The sequence below is a fragment of the Meles meles genome, chromosome 16, assembly GCF_922984935.1.
Source record: "Meles meles chromosome 16, mMelMel3.1 paternal haplotype, whole genome shotgun sequence".
NCBI classification, from domain to species: Eukaryota; Metazoa; Chordata; class Mammalia; order Carnivora; family Mustelidae; genus Meles; species Meles meles.
The window spans coordinates 51,429,371-51,447,920 of record NC_060081.1 but is presented as its reverse complement, the minus strand read 5'-3'; the positions used below and the strand labels follow the sequence as shown (position 1 = coordinate 51,447,920).

Here is an 18,550-nt window from a genome sequence, read left to right as displayed (position 1 = left end):
CAAATCTGGGGAAGGAAAGAAGTAGGAAGCACAAAAGGCACTACACAAATCAAATTAAGGAGGTCCAAGACACATAGTAGTTAAAATGGTAAAAAAAAAAAAAAAAAAGGTGATAAATTGAGTTTTAAAAGCTGTGAGAGAAAAGAATGAAAACATTTACATACAGAGGAAACCCCATAAGGCTATCAGTTGATTGTTGAACAGAAACTTTCCAGACATATCTTTTGGGAGTCATAATTCAGCTCACTGCCATTGTGAAGTAAGAGAATTAAAAATAATTGGTAGCAGCCTGTGTCCATTGATAGATGAATGGATGAAGATGTGGTGTCTGTGTGTGTGTGTGTGTGTATAAATATAACAAAATGTTACTCAGCCATAAAAATGAATGTGATTTTGTTATTTGCAACAACATGGAGGATCGAGAGAGTATAATGCTAAGTGAAATAAACCAGTCAGAGAAAGACAAAGACCATATAATTTCGCTCATATGTGGAATTTAAGAAACAAAACAAATGATCAAAGAGAAAAAGAGACAAACCAAAAAAACAGAGTCTTAACCATAGGGAACAAACAGATGGTTACCAGAGGGGAGGTGAATGGGATGGATGAAATAGGGGCTCATCAAGATGAGCACTGAGTCATGTATGGAATTGTTGCATCACTATGTTGTACACCTGAAACTAATATGACAATGTATGTTATCATCCTGGAATTAAAATAAAAAAAAAAAAAAGGCTAAGAACAGATCACAAATGCTGGACTGGTAACAGTTGGGCTTTCAAAGCCATGGTTGGTTTAAAGCATTGGTTCCCATCATATGCCACCAAAAATCCATTGACCCAGAAGATTTTATGAAGTCCTTTGGAAGCCATCAGGATGGCTCTGTGGAATGAGAAAATACATGTGCCACTGGCTTCAGCAGATGGGCTCCAGGTGGCCATCCCCAGGGGTTGGGGCCAAGCGACACTTGCTGCGGGAGATACTAATTCAGTTGGTGAAAAGATGGATGAGAGGCCCTAAGCCCCTGACCTCATGCTATATAACTGCTATATAATTAAACTGGAATGTGAGTGTGGAAAGAAAAAAAAAAAAAAAGTTTTAAGGTCATGCCTGTAAATACTTTTCAAAAATCAGTGTAGTAGGCCACAGTTCCCACAACTGCTTATTGTGTTATACATAACTTTAGGTGACATCTTTTCACGGCTGCCCTCTCTTTTCTCACCCACTCTCTGAACCAAGGATATTAGAGATGATGCATTTGCCTTTACTTCTCCCCCTTCTACTGCTGGACTTCTTTCAGCATGTTAATTTTACATTGTCAAGGTTTACTTCTCTTTTCCAATCATAACTGTCTTCCTTATTTAATCTATAGGTCATATCTAACAAAAAGAAGAGCATTTATATTTTTATGATCATCTTTGTTTAACAAAGAAACAAGGAAGGTGGTCAAATGCTAAGAAAAGGAAATGTAATTTATGTTATTGTGTTGTTTTGTTTTTTTCCCTTAAAAGAAATGATCCATGTGTCAAAATCAAAGTGAATTCTCTTTTCTTCTACTCTCTTGCATTCTTCCCTATTTTAGCATGCTTCATATTTGTACTGTGTTGTTTAGCGCTTTTCCCACTTTTTGAAATCTTTCTGTCTGTGGTGTTCTGAAGTAATGAGAGTACATCTAAATGTCTTCATCCTGCTGGACAATGATCAGTTCTTCTGGAGTTGTCTTGGATTCTAGAACATCTGTTTTCTGTCTTTGAGCTTCCTATCAGATACATTCATTGGACTTTCATCTGTCTTTTAAACTTTTTTCACCCTTTGCCTTCTCTGTGCCATTTTCTAGATTTCTTTGGCTTTTTTGTTTCTTTCCTATAAATATTTGATTTTTATATACATATATTTTTTAAAGATTTTTTTTTATTTATTTGACCGACAGAGATCACAAGTAGGCAGAGAGGCAGGCAGAGAGAGAGAGGAGGAAGCAGGCTCCCTGCTAAGCAGAGAGCCCAATGTGGGGCTCGATCCCAGGACCCTGGGACCATGACCCAAGCCCAAAGCAGAGGCTTTAATCCACTGAGCCACCCAGGTACTCTATATACGTATTTTTAATTTCCCTGATCTCACACTTGTTTTCTCATAGTTCCCTTTTTATAGCCACTTACTGTTTTATGATGGTAAAGTTTCTCAGAAACTCTTAGGCAGCTTTGTTTCTAATGCTCTTCTTTTCTCTGAATTATTGCCATTTCATCCTGAAATATCTGATGAACAATGAGAAATTTTTTGAGTTAAGTAGGATAGATTTCTTTTACTATAAGTAGGAGTTTTTCCTCATGAGGCATGCCTCCTGGTAAGAAGTTACCAGTTCACAGTTGCTCTGTGAATATGTTTTTGAAGCAGAGTTGGGTTTCTCAGATGCCAGAATGAGGAGGCTTCTGGAGCTCTGATGCCCTCATTAGATGCTGTAGCTCCCCTCACAATGGATGAATCCATTACTCTAGAACTGTGCCCTGGTTTTTGTTAAACAGTAAAGCCTGGTTTGCTGGAATGCCCTCATTCTTCACTTACCTACCCACCTACCAAGGAATTCTCAACAGCTATTCTGTTGTCTTTCAGTTGATTATCCTATTTCCTTTTAGTCAGCCACTGAAAGGATGTTTCACCTATGTAAGAAACAAGAATTCCCTACTCTCCATTCCTGCTAACTCCAACCTAGAGGCTCCCACTTCTCTTAGATCCTTGTAACTTTTTCCTGTGCATACTTTGGACTTTGTCTTATTCATCTATACTTTCCCAACTTGCTGTTTTTTAAAATATCAAGAGGTCTTGTTTATTGGTAACACCTCTGCACACCCTAAACCTTCTCTTTACCTATGTAGTAACTGCCATTTTGGTGGACATTTTGGAGAGAGGGTAGGCAAGTGTATATGCTCATCCTGCCATCCTTAATGGGAAACTGCTGAAGTAATATTAGATACACCATTGAGCTCCCCCCCCCCCCCCCCGCCATCTGCCCTTTATCTAGCTTTGTACCTTGTGGGTCGTGAATAGATGACATGTTGAAAAAATTAAAGTCAGTATCTATACTCATTGAAAGTTGTTTAACTTTTTAGAATCCAGGAGCTGATGTCTGATGATCAGCGAGAAGCAGGTCGGATTCCACGAACAATAGAGTGTGAACTTGTTCACGATCTTGTGGATAGCTGTGTCCCAGGAGACACAGTGACCATTACTGGAGTTGTCAAAGTCTCAAATGCTGAAGAAGGTATTATATAAGTCTTTTCTCATTTTGATTGTTTCTTAAAAATTTGCCAGCATCTTTTTTGAAGATACCTTTGAATCTCCACTAATACAGGGAATTTCTTATTTCTTACATGGGTGAAACTTTTCCTTTAAAGTAAAAGTTTATTTGTAGCTTAGTTTGCCTTTTCTTTTTTTTTCATTCTGTTTAAGTCTTTGTAGAGAAAATGAAAATACCAATTACTGTATTTCGTACTTTGAAATTTACAGGTTCTCGAAATAAGAATGACAAATGCATGTTCCTATTGTACATTGAAGCAAATTCTGTTAGTAATAGCAAAGGACAGAAAACAAAGACTTCTGAGGATGGGTGTAAGCATGGAGTGTTGATGGAGTTCTCACTTAAAGACCTTTATGCCATCCAGGAGATTCAAGCTGAAGAAAACCTGTTTAAACTAATTGTTAAGTATGTATGAGATTATCTGAAGTTTTATTATGTACCCCCATAGGGGTGCTCTTGGCTACAAGTAACAAAAACTAGTCAAAATGGTTGCAAATTACAGTTCATAGGTCAAATCCAGCCCACTGCCCATTTTTTTATGGCCCATAAGCTAAGAATAGTTTTAATAGTTGAAAAAAAAGACTATTTTGTGACACACAGAATTATATAAAATTCAAATTTCACTTCCTACAAATAAACTTACTGGAACACAGCCATAATCATTCATTTGTGAGGTGCCTGGCTGCTTTCCAGCTGCAGTAGTAGAACTGAGTAGTTGCAATAGGGAATGGCTCACAGATATTTACTGTCTGTACCTCTAGGGAAAAGTTTGTTGATCTCCGTGTTTAATCCATAAAGGAAATTTACTATCTCACACTAGAAGTTGGTTATTGAGCAGAAGAAGTGATGGGACTTTGAACTCCAGTCATTTCAGTTAGCTGTATATAAGGGGTTGTTTACTTTTAAAAAGCAAGAAAGAGATTCAGATAGAAGTCACTTATATTCAGTAAATATTCGTAATATTCTTTTATAAAAAGATGCAAATTGAGGCAACTTTTGCTTTAGTGGTTAAGAGCTTTTTTTTTTTTTAAATTTTAGTTAAATCTAAATTAGAATCCCATGTTACTTATTACCTCCTTCATTTTTCTCATCTTAAAATAGAAATAATTCCTGCCTCAGAAGGTCGTTCCAAGGATTACATGGATTTTATAACATATTTAACACAGTTAACACAGCATGCTGTTATTTTAAAAGCTTTTAAACAATTTTTTGGATGATTTTGAAGAAATAGGAAAATAAGAGAGACTGAAAAACAGATGTACCTAACAGTAGAAAGAACTGAGGTTTTGAAATGCGTTGTGTTAGAACACATAACCCCGTTGTGTTTTCCTTACTTAGGCTTAGGACAGTAAGAGAATTTCTTCCTTTAATATGTTAGTCAGCTAAGAAAATTATAGAGTTCCTCAGGGGGTCTTTGTCCTTAAACCTTCAGACACTTCTCTGAATAGACAGCCATCCAGACCTACCCTAGAAGAAGGGGTGCTCGGAGCTAGAGTGAGGGTGTGATCTGTGGAGCATGGACATTGTGGTGAGGGGGCTATGAGCAGGTAGGGAGGAGCCACCTGGCTGAAGATCAAAACACCTCTTTGATTGGTCTCTCTTACCCATTTTGAATAAGAAAGACCTTTGCAGTGGTACTTCTGCAATACTAGAAAGGTTTTCCCCACAGGTTGTTTTTACCCTTTAGTTCTATATTTGGGATTTCAGCATTAAAACTAGAATTTTTCATGGTTGTCCATTTGTTAATCTTGGAGGGCATGGCAAATTAGGCAGGCTGCCTGGTTTTATAAATAAAATTTTATTTGAACACAGTGCCATCCATTCATCGACATAACTACTTTCATAAAAGTTAAGTAGCTGGGATCCAGACAGTAAAACTGAAAAGATATCGTTCTGGCCTTTTAAGAAAAAGTTTGTCCACCTTTGCTAGATTAACAAGTGGAGGACCATGAAAGGAGAATGGAGAAGACAGTGGAAGGTTGTTTTAGTTTAGGTTTCTTCAGAAGCAACAATTTTGGTAAGCATTTATTTGGGAGGTAATCTGCAGGAATACTGGTAAGGGAATGGGAGAGTGAGAAGGGGTGGTAATCCATGTATGGTGTCCGTGATTATGAGGTCTTTTAAAAGCTGGTGATAGATCAACAGTAGAACTTTAAAATGCTTTGCAAAGGGGCACCTGTGTAGCCTAATTGGTTAAGCATCTGACTCTTGATTTGGGCTCAGGTCATAATCTCAGCATCCTGAGTTTGAGCCCACGTTGGGTGTGGAACCTGCTTGAGATTTTCTCTGCCCCTCCCTTCCCCTGCTGTTGCTCAGTCTTTCAAAAAAGTAAAATGCTTTACAAGTATTCTGTCTCCCTTACACAGCCACAATTTTTAAAGCTTTCTTCTTTTATGAATTAACCAGAGTTTCGAGAAACTTACTGTTAGAGTAAAATGTCTTGAGTTGTTTGAGGGATTTAAATTTTATGTTTGCCTTTTCCCTTTTCTGATGCTAAATAAAGCAAGTTAAGCAAGTTATAAAATAGATCTTCTAATGGATTGATGAAGCATAAATAAGAATTTATAAGTTGTATTCTGTTTTTCAGCTCACTTTGCCCTGTCATTTTTGGTCATGAAGTAAGTACTTCATCTTTACCCAAAAACATATAAAGTTGGCAAAAAAGAGCTAATTTTTATAAGCCATTTGTTTGTATTTCAATATGTCATTACTCTTGATAAGCGAATGATATGAAAGGCAAACTACACTTCATTGTATGAATAAGCTTCTTACTAATTTGAGCTAATGGGAATGAGGTACCTTTAAAGTGACTTTGGGCACTAAGTGTTAAAGCAGAAGCTAGCAAGTATTTCCCAGTTTTGTGGAGTAGATTCATGCCTTGCAAGGTAGGTCTTTACTCACTCACTTTTAAAGGTACTTCTTTGGTTTTATGTGCTTCCTAGTTTTTGCTTTCTAATCATTTACCTTATAGAAGTTTATATTGTAAGTTAATTTCTTTAGGGAAAAGAGGTAAAGTTCATTCATGTTTTTTAAAAAATTCTCAAGTAAATGTAAATATGAACGGAGAAGCATCCCTTTTTTGCTATTCATCTTTGTGTCTTTCTCAGTTTTGAGGCTTTCTCCTCCCCCCACCCCCCCACCCTTTCACACTTGAGCTTGTTAAAGCAGGCTTGGTATTAGCACTTTTTGGAGGAAGCCAAAAATACGCAGATGACAAAAACAGAATTCCGATTCGAGGAGATCCACATGTCCTTGTTGTTGGAGATCCAGGCTTGGGAAAGAGTCAGATGCTACAGGTAGGAAATCAGTCATCTAATATTTGATATATTCCTTATGAAATGTACAACTGATTCATAAGTGATTTTTCTCAAAGCTTCTAATATTTGTGTTCCAGAGGATAGAGTTAGTCTGGTGGTACAAGTGAACTGGGGTTTGTGTGGGTAATGTGTCACTTCTCTCTGGCCATCCTTTCAAATAGAGTCCGCTTTCTGTCGCACAGGCTGTGTAGACATGGTGGTTTGTTGAGATGTCAGCTATTGTGCAGTGTTAACCATTTCTCTAACCCCTTTATTTTGGTATCAGCTTTGCTAGTCTATTTTGTTGTGGCTTCACCACAGAATAGTTTGAGAAAGTAAAGAGCAGGGAAGCAGGGTCATGCCTTCTTTCTTCACAAAACTACTTAAACACTGTCTTGAGCTATAGGAACCGTCTGATAAAGATAAGAGATCTGTGTGCATCTCCACTGCTTCTCTGTGAGTTTTAAGTAAGGCACCTTCTGTGACCAGCTTCTTGTTGGTGCCCAAGAACATTCTGCCTCTGCCAGTCAGAACCTAGTGGTTCTCCCGTCAGGGCTTATGATGGCCCTAGTAGGTTCTGCTTGTTGGAATACTTGTGGTTGCTGGGAATAACACCTGGTAAGCCCATCATAATGTCCTTTCTGAGAATGCCCATGTGACCATCTGACCATCCCCAGTGTAGAAAAATGTGACCAGAGGGGCACCTTGGTGGCTCATTCATTAGGGATCTGCCTTCAGCTCAGGTCATGATCCCAGGGTCCTGGGATTGAGCCCTGCATCAGGCTCCCTGCTCCGTGGGAAGCTTGCTTCTCCTTCTCCCATTCCCTCTGCTGTGTTCCCTCTCTCGTGTCTCTGTCAAATAAATAAAATTTAAAAAAAAAAAAGGAAGGAAAATGTGACCAGACCAGGGATCTCTTTGTAAGTAGTCCTGTGGCTACTGAATCTTTGTTCAGGGGAACTCTGACTGCATATCAGAATCATCTTTGGAACTCTGAAAATCCTGGGGCCTGCCCTAGTCCAACTAAATTAAGAACCTCTGGATTAGGGTTCTAGTATATCTGTGTGTGTATAACCTCCAACAGGTTATACACAGGTGATGGCACTGGGCAGCCAGGATTGAGAACAGCTTTGACCTCATCACTGCATTTATGAGCCCACTGTCCTTCAGCTTGGGTCTTGATCCCAGGGTTCTGGGATCCAGCCCTGCATCGGGCTACCTGCTCAGTGGAGAGTCTGTTTCTTCCTCTCTCTCTGCTGCTCTGCCTGCTTGTGCGCTGTCTCTCTCTCTCTCTCTCTCTCTCTGTGTCAAATAAATAAGATCTTTAAAAAAAAAAAAAAGATTTACTTATTTAGGGGTGGCTGGCTCAGTCACTTAAGTGTCTGCCTTTGGCTCTGGTCATGATCTCAGGGTCCAAGGATCAAACCCCACATCAGGCTCTCTGCTCAGCGGCGAGTGTGCTGCTTTTTCTCCCTCTGCCCCTTCCCCTGCTTATGCTCTCTCTTGCTCACTCCCTCAAATACATAATTGAGACTTAAAAATTTTTTTTTGAGAGAGGAGAGCAAACTAGTGCATCTGCTAGCACGGCAGGGATGGGCAGAGGGAAAGAGAGAATCCCAAGCAGACTCCTGTCCAAGTGCAGAGCCTGACATGGAGCTCAATCCTGCAACCCCCGAGATCATGACCCAAGCCAAAATAAAGAGTCGGAAGCCCAACAAACTGAGCCACCCAAATACCCTTCTCTTACTCCTTTTTAATTTAAGAAATAGTTCTTGGCGGATGATGGTTTCAAAATACATTTAATGGTACTGAAAAAAAATTTAATACCAAGGAATGACACTGGCAGTTTTTCATGTTTTTTAAAACCTGGGATAATGCCATTTAGTTTAATTTAAAAATAGAAACTGTGATATTAATAGAAATTAAATGTTGTAAACAGTGGAGTGTGTTGTATGTAAGTGTTCTAGCCCTGCTAAACCAGAGTTTTTAAAAATTAGGTTAACACTAACAGTTATGAATTGTTTACTGCCTTTCTTCATTGGGTATGTGTGCCAGGTACCAGATTAAGTGCCTTACATACATGATCTCACTTACTCCTCAGGAATGTAGGTGGTAAAACAAACTGAGGCTCAGAGAGATCTGAGAGCAGCATAGCCAGTATACAGTAAAGCCAAGATTTAAACAGGTCTTCCTGACTCTGGAGGTCCAGGCTTTTAATTCTTGTGCTATTTAACCACTTTTCTGACCTGCCATAGCTTGTTTACTCACAAGGTAAGCATTATTGGGCTGTTTTATTACCTGCTATACAAAGAAGCATTGAAACCTTTGAAATTAAAATTGGCCCTCATGTATTTTCTGTTTGAACTTGAAAATGAAGCATAAAATGAAACTGTGTGTGTTCATATGACCACAGACATGAGAGGCAGGCTGCCTGGGTTTACACCTTCATAGCAGTATGAGTTACTCTCTGCAGGCCTTGGTTTTCTATGTCACAAGATGGGGGTGTAATAATACCTTGCTATTAACTGTGGTAGTAAAGATTATACAGTAAAGCTGTTAAAGGGTACTTGGCCATATAGCTGACATTTGTGAGCAGTCACTATAAGCTGTTTTTCCCTTTTACTTTGTCTGGTTCTTTTTCTAATTTTTTTTAAGATTTATTGATTAGAGAGCACATGGTGGGTGAGGGCCATAGGGAGATGGAGAGAGAACCCCAAGCAGACCCCATGCCCAGTGTGCAGCCCAATGCAGGGCTTGATCTCACAATCCTGAGATCAGGACCTGAGCCAAAATCAAGAGTCCAATACTCAACTGTACCACCCAGACACCCCTGGCTGATTCTTTTAAACCTTCTGTTTCCCAGGCAGTATGCAGCGTTGCTCCCCGTGGTGTGTATGTTTGTGGTAATACCACAACCACCTCTGGCTTGACTGTAACTCTTTCAAAAGATAGTTCCTCTGGAGATTTTGCTTTGGAAGCCGGTGCTCTTGTACTTGGTGATCAAGGTAAGAGACCAAACTCTCCACTGTTGACACCATTTAATTTCCCTAGTATTACAGCTTCTATTTTTAATTGAGCCAAGGGTTTTAAAGGCATTATTCCACGTCTAAATAATTAGTAATTCTGGAGGTTTGGGCTGTTTTTTTAAGACTTTCTCTTTCCGGTTAATTTCTTTACATTCTGTTCAAGAGGCATTTGGACAGCACTGTATCAACCAGTGAGTTGAGAATGAGTACCAGAAAAGAATACCTGGAAATACAGTTTATATTGCAGAATTGAAACTGGTACTTACTGTCATTCATTTTCAGAATCCTGCAACAGACAGTATTATATATTGCTCCTTGTACTTCCCATTTCATAACAACCATCACATTTGTGATCATTTGTTTAAAGCCTGTTTTAAAACTTTACATTAAGCGGGGGGATTTGGTCATCCTATTAACTGCCATATTCACATTGCCCAATACACAGGTGCACAGTCAATATTTGCTGAATGCCTTACTGTTACTTAGCCCAGCATATCATCTGTATCATGATAGTTCAAGGATAAGGTGAATGTTACCCTTTTACTCACAGAGGACTTAAAATAAGAATTTAGAGCTATTACTTTATAATTAGAAGTTTTGCTGTATTTTTAGCCCATCTCATTGGATGTTTTTCAGGATTTGACTGCTAGTTTATAAGAAATCCACTTAGAGGGCTCAGCAAGAAGGGATCTCTAATTGAGCTTTGCTACCCAAGTTTCTCTTGGTGACGCTCTAACCCTACTGAAAAGCATGTTCCCTTGCATGTGTCATGCACTGAGCAGATTCCAGTCAAGGTCTTTCATTCCTTTGCTTGTCAATGACCTCCACATTTCTGAATCCTCTCAGCACCCTCACCTGCCTGCCATCCCCCAGACCCCCCACCTTGATACTTTACCTCCTTGGTTTCCAGGACATTATACTCTTCTGGTTTTCTTCTCATTTCATTGACTGTTCCTTCTCAGTCTTGTTCTTTATCTCCCCAGCCTTAACTGGTTGGCATCTCCAGATGCCTCGTTCATGCGCCTTTATTTTCTTAGTCTGTGCTTACCTTCTTGATCTTATCTAGCCTCATGGCTTTGCCTAGCTATTTGCTGAAAATTTCCAAATTTATATCTCTTCTTCAAACTTAACATGTCCTAAGCTGAAATCCTAATGTTCCCCTTCAAACTGATTCTTCTTAAAGGCTTTCTCATCTCAGTCAGTGATAATTCCATCCTTCTGTTTGCTCAGATCAGAAAATGTGCAGTCATCCTTGACTTTTGCTCATACCCCATATCCAGTCTATCAACAAATATTACTGTGGGCTCTACCTTCTGTATATGTCCACCATCCAGCCTCTTCTCCAGTGCTGCTGTCACTCTTACATGGATTAGTAGTGCAATCTCATAGTGCCTGTGACCACCCTTGCCCTTCCTATTGTTCTTAACAAGGCAGAGCTATCCCATTAAAACTCAGATCAAGGGGCGCCTGGGTGGCTTAGTGGGTTAAAGCCTCTGCCTTCAGCTCAGGTCATGATCCCAGGGTCCTGGGATCGAGCCCCACATCGGGCTCTCTGCTCGGCAAGGAGCCTGCTTCCCTTCCTCTCTCTCTCTGCCTGCCTCTCTGCCTACTTGTGATCTCTGTCTGTCAAATAAATAAATACAATCTTAAAAAAAAAAAACAAAAAAAAAACCTCAGATCAAGTTATTCTCCTGCTCAGAACCATCCAGTGGCTTCCTGTCTCACTCAGAGTGAAAGCTCAAGGCTTGACAGTGGTCCAGGGCTATTCACATTCTGGCCTTCAAATCACCTCTTTTGCCTCATCATCTACTACTCCCCTCTTATTCTCCAGCTACATAGCCTTCTGGCTATGCCTGGAACACAATCAGCACTCCAGGCACCTCACATTCCTGCTTTAGGCCTTTGTATTCATGCTTTCTTTACCCCAGACAGGTCTGCAAGGCCTGGTCCCTTTCCACCTTGAAATTTTTGCTCAAATGTCCTCTCCTTACCCAGAAAACTGATCTTACATAATTATGCCTGTGTCTTGCAGTTGTTGAAATAATACTATCTTTTGAATATGACTGTATCTTATCTCACCTGTTTGAATGTAAGTCTTTGAGCTTTTTGAGGGTCACTCTCATATCTTCATTTTTATAGCCCTCACAACACTTGCCTATGGAAAATGCTGAATGAGAAAATACTGAATAAAAGTTAATTAAAAGTAGTGTTCTATTTACTGTAAAACAGGCACAAATTCTCAAGCGTATGAGTTCATAATTTTTTTTTAAAGATTTTATTTATTTATTTATTTGACAGAGAGAAACAGCCAGAGAGGGAACACAAGCAGGGGGAGTGGGAGTGGGAGAAGCAGGCTTCCCACGGAGCAGGGAGCCCGATGCGAGGCTGGATCTTGGGACCCTTGGGGCTGGATCATGACGTGAGCTGAAGGCAGACGCTTAACGACTGAGCCACCCAGGCACCCCTGACAGTTCATAATTTTAACTGCTGGAAACAATAACAAATAATTCTTTATTATGAAACAGTTTCCATCCTGTAAGATTTGGAGCTTGACTAAAGAAAGCTTTTGTCTGTATTATTTTACTGTGATTATAGGTATTTGTGGGATAGATGAATTTGATAAGATGGGGAATCAACATCAAGCCTTGTTAGAAGCTATGGAACAGCAAAGTATTAGTCTTGCTAAGGCTGGCATGGTTTGTAGCCTCCCTGCAAGAACATCCATCGTTGCTGCTGCAAATCCAGTTGGAGGACACTACAATAAAGCCCGCACAGTTTCTGAGAATTTAAAGTAAGTCTCTTCAGATATTTATACCTTTAAAATAGTGAATACTTATAAATCAATAAGAAAAAGATAATGGAAGACATAATAGTTCACAGAAATGAAACCTTCCAGGAAATGTACAAAAACATGTTTGAGCACCACAAATTAAGACAATGAAGTACCATTGATAGCTCTTAGATTGTCAGACATTTCAAATATTTATAATCATTGACAGAGGGTTGGAGAAATGGGTTCTCACATATTCAAGTTAGCATACGGAAGGACAATTGGCATGTTTATCACTATTTTTCTTGAGAAAGCAAGCATGAGCCAGTGTTGGGGGCGGGGGTGGAGTGTGCAGAGGGAGGAGGAGAGAGAGCTCATGCAGGCTCCATGCCCAGTGCAGAGCCTGACTCAGGGTTTGATTTCACATCCCTGAGCTCATGACCTGAGCCAAAAATCAAGAGTTGGATGCTTAACCAAATGAGCTACCTAGGTGCCCCATTTATCAGTATTTTAAATGTACATTCACTTTGTTTTAGTCAGTTCTACTTTTAGGAATCATACCCACAGAAATATACATGCCAGTGTACAGAGATATATTTACAGGTGGGGTATGATGGCATTATCACAACCAAAAATCGGAAACAACTTAAAATGCCCTTTGATAAGGACGTGGTTAAACTATGGTAAGACTGTACGGTGGAAAGTAACAATTACAAAAACAGAAGCTCTGTACGTGCTGATAGCTCTGTGCTTTACTGTTAAAAGAGCACATTATAGGGGTGCCTGGGGGGCTCAGTCAGTTAAGCATGTCTTCAGCTCAGGTCATGATCCCAGGGTCCTGGGATCAAGCCCCGTGTCAGACTCCCTGTTCAGCAGAGAGCCTGCTTCTCCCTCTCCCTCTGGGCACCCCCTTTTTGTGCATGCACACTCTCTATGTCTCTCAAATAATTTCTTTTTCTTTTTTTTTTTAAAGATTTTATTTATTTATTTGACAGAGAGAGATCACAAGTAGGCAGAGAGGCAGGCAGAGAGAGTGAGAGGGAAGCAGGCTCCCCGCCAAGCAGAGAGCCCGATGCAGGGCTCGATCCCAGGACCCTGAGATCATGACCTGAGCCGAAGGCAGCGGCTTAAACCACTGAGCCACCCAGGCGCCCCTCTCAAATAATTTCTTAAAAAAAAAAACACATTATATTCTTATAAATGGGGTATGATCCCACTTCCAAAAACAACGTTTGTATATGCTTTCTCTTCTCATTTCTTCTGTGTACATTGGACAAAATGTACAGGAAGGGGGAAATAGATTGAAATGATGCAGAAGTGAGAAAAAGGACAAAAGGATGCCTCATGTGAAAAACTGGAAGCTTTGACAGATAATGGATAAAGAAGATGTGGTATAGCTACACACCGTGGAATATTATGCAGCCATCAAAAATGAAATCTTACCATTTGCAACGACATGGATAGAACTAGTATTGTTATTATTGCTAAGTGAAATAAGTCAGTCAGAGAAAGACAGCTATCATATGATCTCACTAATATGTGGAATTTGAGAAACAAGGCAGAGGGGAGGAGAGGAAAAATGAAGATGAAACCAGAGAGCAGACAAACCATAAGAGACTCTTAATTGCAGGAAACAAACTGAGGGCTGCTGGAGGGGAGAGGGTTAGGGGATGGGGTGGCGTGGTGATAGACACTGGGGAGGGTACGTGTCATGGTGAGCACTGTGTTGTGTAAGATTGATGAATCATAGACTTGTACCCCTGAAACAAATAATACATTCTATGTTAATTTAAAAAAAGGAAAAATGAAAAAAAAATTAGAAGCTTAAATTCTAGAGGAAAAAAAACAGATTTCCTAATGCCTAATGTTTGGTGATAATATATACCTTTACTATAGAAATGATACATAGCAAAATGTACAGTTATACTTGGAGAAGCTATACCACCACCACCAAAGAAGTCCATCTATTGGTTTTTCTTAGTAAAATGAAAAACTGCTATATTGGAAAAATCAGAAAGATCCTATTGAACAAGGACTTGGATTCTGGTTTTTAGAGGTATCCAAACCTGCTTTGGGCCCTTGGCCAGTTCTTTAATCACTCTGGATTTTAGTTTTCTTGTCTCAAATAGAAGGATTATCTGATTGGTGGGATCAGGGAAGATAACAAGATGAGTAGGCAAAACACAGCATTTTTATTATAATGATTATAATGGCTTGGTTTTTTTTTAAGTGAGGGGAGGAGAGAGGGAGAGAGAGAATATTAAGCAGGTTCCATGCCCATGGAGCCTGATGAGGGGCTTGATCTCACAGCCTGAAATCATGACCTGAGCTGAAATCGAGGTGGCACCCAGGTGCCCTGATTATAATGATTTTTAAGAAAAAGTGGGCTTTTTTTCTAAGTTATCATGGATGCATTGAGAGACTCTTTTGGTGAGAGAAAACGTACAAAAGATTAAAACCACCCAACTGGAAAACCTCTGGTGAATCATATATCATGTATCTTAGAATTCAAAGTCATTGTGAAGCTCACCATTAGGTAGTAATATGGAAAACAGAGATCGTGGGATACCTGGGGGGTTCAGTCGGTTAAGCATCTGCCATCAGCTCAGGTCATGATCCCAGAGTCCTGGGACTGGGCCCCACATTGGGCTCCTTGCTTTGCGGGGAGCCTGCTTCCTCCTCTGCCTGTAGCTTGGGCTTTCCCTCTCTCAGACAGACACACAAATAAATATTAATTTTTTAAAAAAACAGAGATTGAGAAGAGGCCTTATCCTCAACTTACAAAATGTAGGTACATATATGGCTTGTTTACACGTTGAAGGGTGTGTGGCCTGGTGTCTCTCCAGAGTTGGTGCATGTTATTGAATCCAAAAGCTATTACTTGTTTCTTCAACCTAAACTTCATTTTTTAAAAGTTCTATTGACATGGAACTTGAATAGTAAACAAGTGAGTAAACCATTTTCTATATGTTTTGATTCTAATCAATTTCTTTCTTTTATACCTCTTAGAATGGGGAGCGCCCTGCTGTCCCGATTTGATTTGGTCTTTATCCTGTTAGATACCCCAAATGAGGATCATGATCACTTACTCTCTGAACATGTGATTGCAATAAGGGCTGGAAAGCAGAGAACTGTTAGCAGTGCCACCGTAGCTCGCATAAATAGTCAGGATTCAAACACTTCTGTACTTGAAGTGGTGTCTGATAAGCCGTTATCAGAAAGATTAAAGGTAAGCTTCTGTTTCTTAATCATTCAGGTTGGTTGTGTTTGAATGTCAGTGTTTCGTATGTTGCTTATTGTAGAACAGTGGTATGTTGCTTTCATACTGAAACCTTTTATATTGCAATAGTAGGGTTCATGTAAACTTTAATTGAAATAATCTAAGCCAGCTAGACTCAGAGCTAGAACTACAGTGTTTGTCTTATTTGGAAAGTCTTTTAGAATTTTTTTATGTATCTAAAGTTATTTTAACAGAAAGATTTTATTTGCTATCCTTGTAATGTTGGGCCTTTTTATCATGCTTTATTTAGGTAGTTCCTGGAGAAACAATAGATCTAATTCCCCACCAGCTATTGAGAAAGTACATTGGTTATGCTCGGCAGTATGTCTATCCAAGGCTATCCACAGAAGCTGCTCAGATTCTTCAGGATTTTTACCTTGAGCTTCGGAAACAGAGCCAGCGATTAAATAGCTCACCCATCACCACTAGGCAACTGGAATCTCTGATTCGTCTAACAGAGGTTTATTTTAAGTTCATGACTTTTTTTTTTTTTTAACTTAAAAACGAGGGGAAGAAGTGATGTGATTTCTCTCCATTTCCTGCATATCATTAACTCAATTTTTCTTCGAACTAAAAGACATTAGAAATGGATGTATAAAAGTTCTTAAAAATGTTTGGTTAGGGGCGCCTGGGCGGCTCAGTCATTAAGTGTCTGCATTCGGTCCAGGTCATGATCCCGGTGTCCTGGGATCGAGCCCCATGTCGGGCTCACTGCTCAGCAAGAAGCCTGCTTCTCCCGCTCCCTCTCCCCCTGCTTATGTTCCCTTTCTCACTGTCTCTCAGTCAAATAAATAAATAAAATCTTTAAAAAAAAATAAGGGCAACAAAACTTCCACACCACCATTTAAAAAAATATGTTTGGTCATATCTTTTTCATAACTAATCAAAGTATAGCCACTTCTTTCTAGGCATGGGACCAGCACCTACCATGCAAGTTTTTCTTTTTTCCCCTTTTATTGACATTTTAGACTCTTGGACTATGACAAGTGGTTAGGTTAATTAAGGATTCTGAGATTCTAAGTTGAATATATGGAAACATGGAATGTGTCAGTATTTGATTTGCTACATGACAGGTCCATAAGGATAGTACCTATTTTTCTAACAGCAGCATTTATTGACAGGTTCGGAATGCTCAGAGACTCTGGCAGTTAAAATTAGCTTGAGTTTGGGCTTTTTGCGTTTAAAATCAGATTATCCTTCTCTGTTGTTTTAACAAATTGGTTAGGCATGATTTCCTGAAAGTAAAAGGCAAGGAAAAACCAAGTGTATTTCATAATCAGTTTTTCTGAAATGAACACTTAGAAAGATATATGTTAGTAGATACAAACAGATTTTCATCCAGATTTTAAACGAGTGATTGTTCTCATACTCAATTTTTCAGATAATCTTATTCTGACTTTTCATATCTTAGTCCCCCCAAATCAGTTTTTGTATAAAATGAATAAATGAAATAAGTTTTGATATCTATCTGCTCAGTGTAAATATACCTTTGTTATGTAAAAATGCTTGTTTTCTTTCAAAGGCCCGAGCAAGGTTGGAATTAAGAGAGGAAGCAACCAAGGAAGATGCTGAGGATATAGTTGAAGTTATGAAATACAGGTAAGATTAGCTTCTGTTTTAAATGAAATACCAGTCATCTTTTCATCTCAAATTATACATTTAATTAGGCAAAGCAAAATTATTTTTATGTAGCTCATTTGATTCTCTAAACAAACTATACTTTCTTGGTTTAAAATATCTGTGTAAATCTTTATATTAAAAATATGTTTTTTGAATGGGTAATACATTCACATCGTTCTAAAATAAATTCAAGAATATGTATTTTGAGAATTCACAAAAGCAACATCATAATAGGTAAAATCATCAGCACTTAATGACTACTAACCCTTTCAACCAATTCCTAACATTATCTTTTGTCTGATGCGTTGGTTTAGTATTACACAGTGCCTGGACTGTCCATTTTCTCTTTCACATGATTCAGTACTGGTTTTGAGGGGTCTTGTAGATGAAATTTTTTTTTTTTTAAGATTTTATTTATTTATTTGACAGAGATCACAAGTAGGCAGAGAGGCAGGCAGAGAGAAAGGAGGAAGCAGGCTCCCTGCTGAGCAGAGAGCCCAACACAGGGCTCGATCCCAGGACCCTGAGACCATGACCCGAGCTGAAGGCAGAAGCTTAACCCACTGAGCCACCCAGGTGCCCCTTGTAGATGAAATTTTTACCAAGCTGGCTTCATTCCCTCTTCAGTTGACTTCATTGTGTTGGAGACTCTCCAGTTGCCATTTGTAAGCAACCAGGTAGTCTAGGAATTACAAGACTGTCTCCTACAACGTGCTGCTGGAGGTTCAGTGTACTAGCATATGACATAGAAGAGTGCCCACAAATACTGGTTGTCTGCCTGACTTCTGGTAGACCAGACCAGTAAGAAACCTACAGATTGCCCTAACAGAGACCCCCTTTTTTTTTTTTTTTCACTAGAAAACTAAGTCAGTGAATCTAACCAAACTTACAGAAAATCTGGCTTCTAAACTTTTTTCCCCAGTTAAAAACAAGAACAAGCAGTAGGGACTTCTTGTTTAATGACAAAAAGCTGCCTCTTTGTTTACATTCTTTCTGAGCACCTTGCTCTTAAACTCTCCATCTGTGTGGGTGGGGCTAACATTTCCTTTTCCATTTAATGATCTCTCACCCTTTGGGCCTTCTGGCCGGACTCTGGGAAACATATCATGTGCTTCTACTTCATAGACTTTTGGCTATCAAGCAAAACAGGGATCAAACTACCTTGTCACCCTCTTTTACCTATAACATTCTGTTTTTGAAGCTTCACCCTTATTTCGTTTCCATAGGCCTCAGACCCAGACATTGCCTCAAGCAGCCATCTGGTATTT

The 18,550-nt window shown here is 39.3% G+C and overlaps 1 protein-coding gene across 2 annotated transcripts in view; it reads left to right on the top strand.

Moving 5' to 3' along the window:
• Positions 1-18,550, top strand: part of MCM8 (minichromosome maintenance 8 homologous recombination repair factor) — a 44,558-nt gene that overhangs the window by 16,987 nt on the left and 9,021 nt on the right. For both annotated transcript variants that reach the window (XM_045980444.1, XM_045980443.1), the window contains exons 9-17: positions 3,105-3,256; positions 3,502-3,697; positions 5,880-5,910; positions 6,448-6,588; positions 9,450-9,591; positions 12,208-12,403; positions 15,392-15,611; positions 15,913-16,122; positions 17,185-17,261. In XM_045980444.1, coding sequence (XP_045836400.1) covers positions 3,105-3,256; positions 3,502-3,697; positions 5,880-5,910; positions 6,448-6,588; positions 9,450-9,591; positions 12,208-12,403; positions 15,392-15,611; positions 15,913-16,122; positions 17,185-17,261 — 1,365 coding nt within the window. The remainder of the gene's footprint in view (positions 1-3,104; positions 3,257-3,501; positions 3,698-5,879; positions 5,911-6,447; positions 6,589-9,449; positions 9,592-12,207; positions 12,404-15,391; positions 15,612-15,912; positions 16,123-17,184; positions 17,262-18,550) is intronic.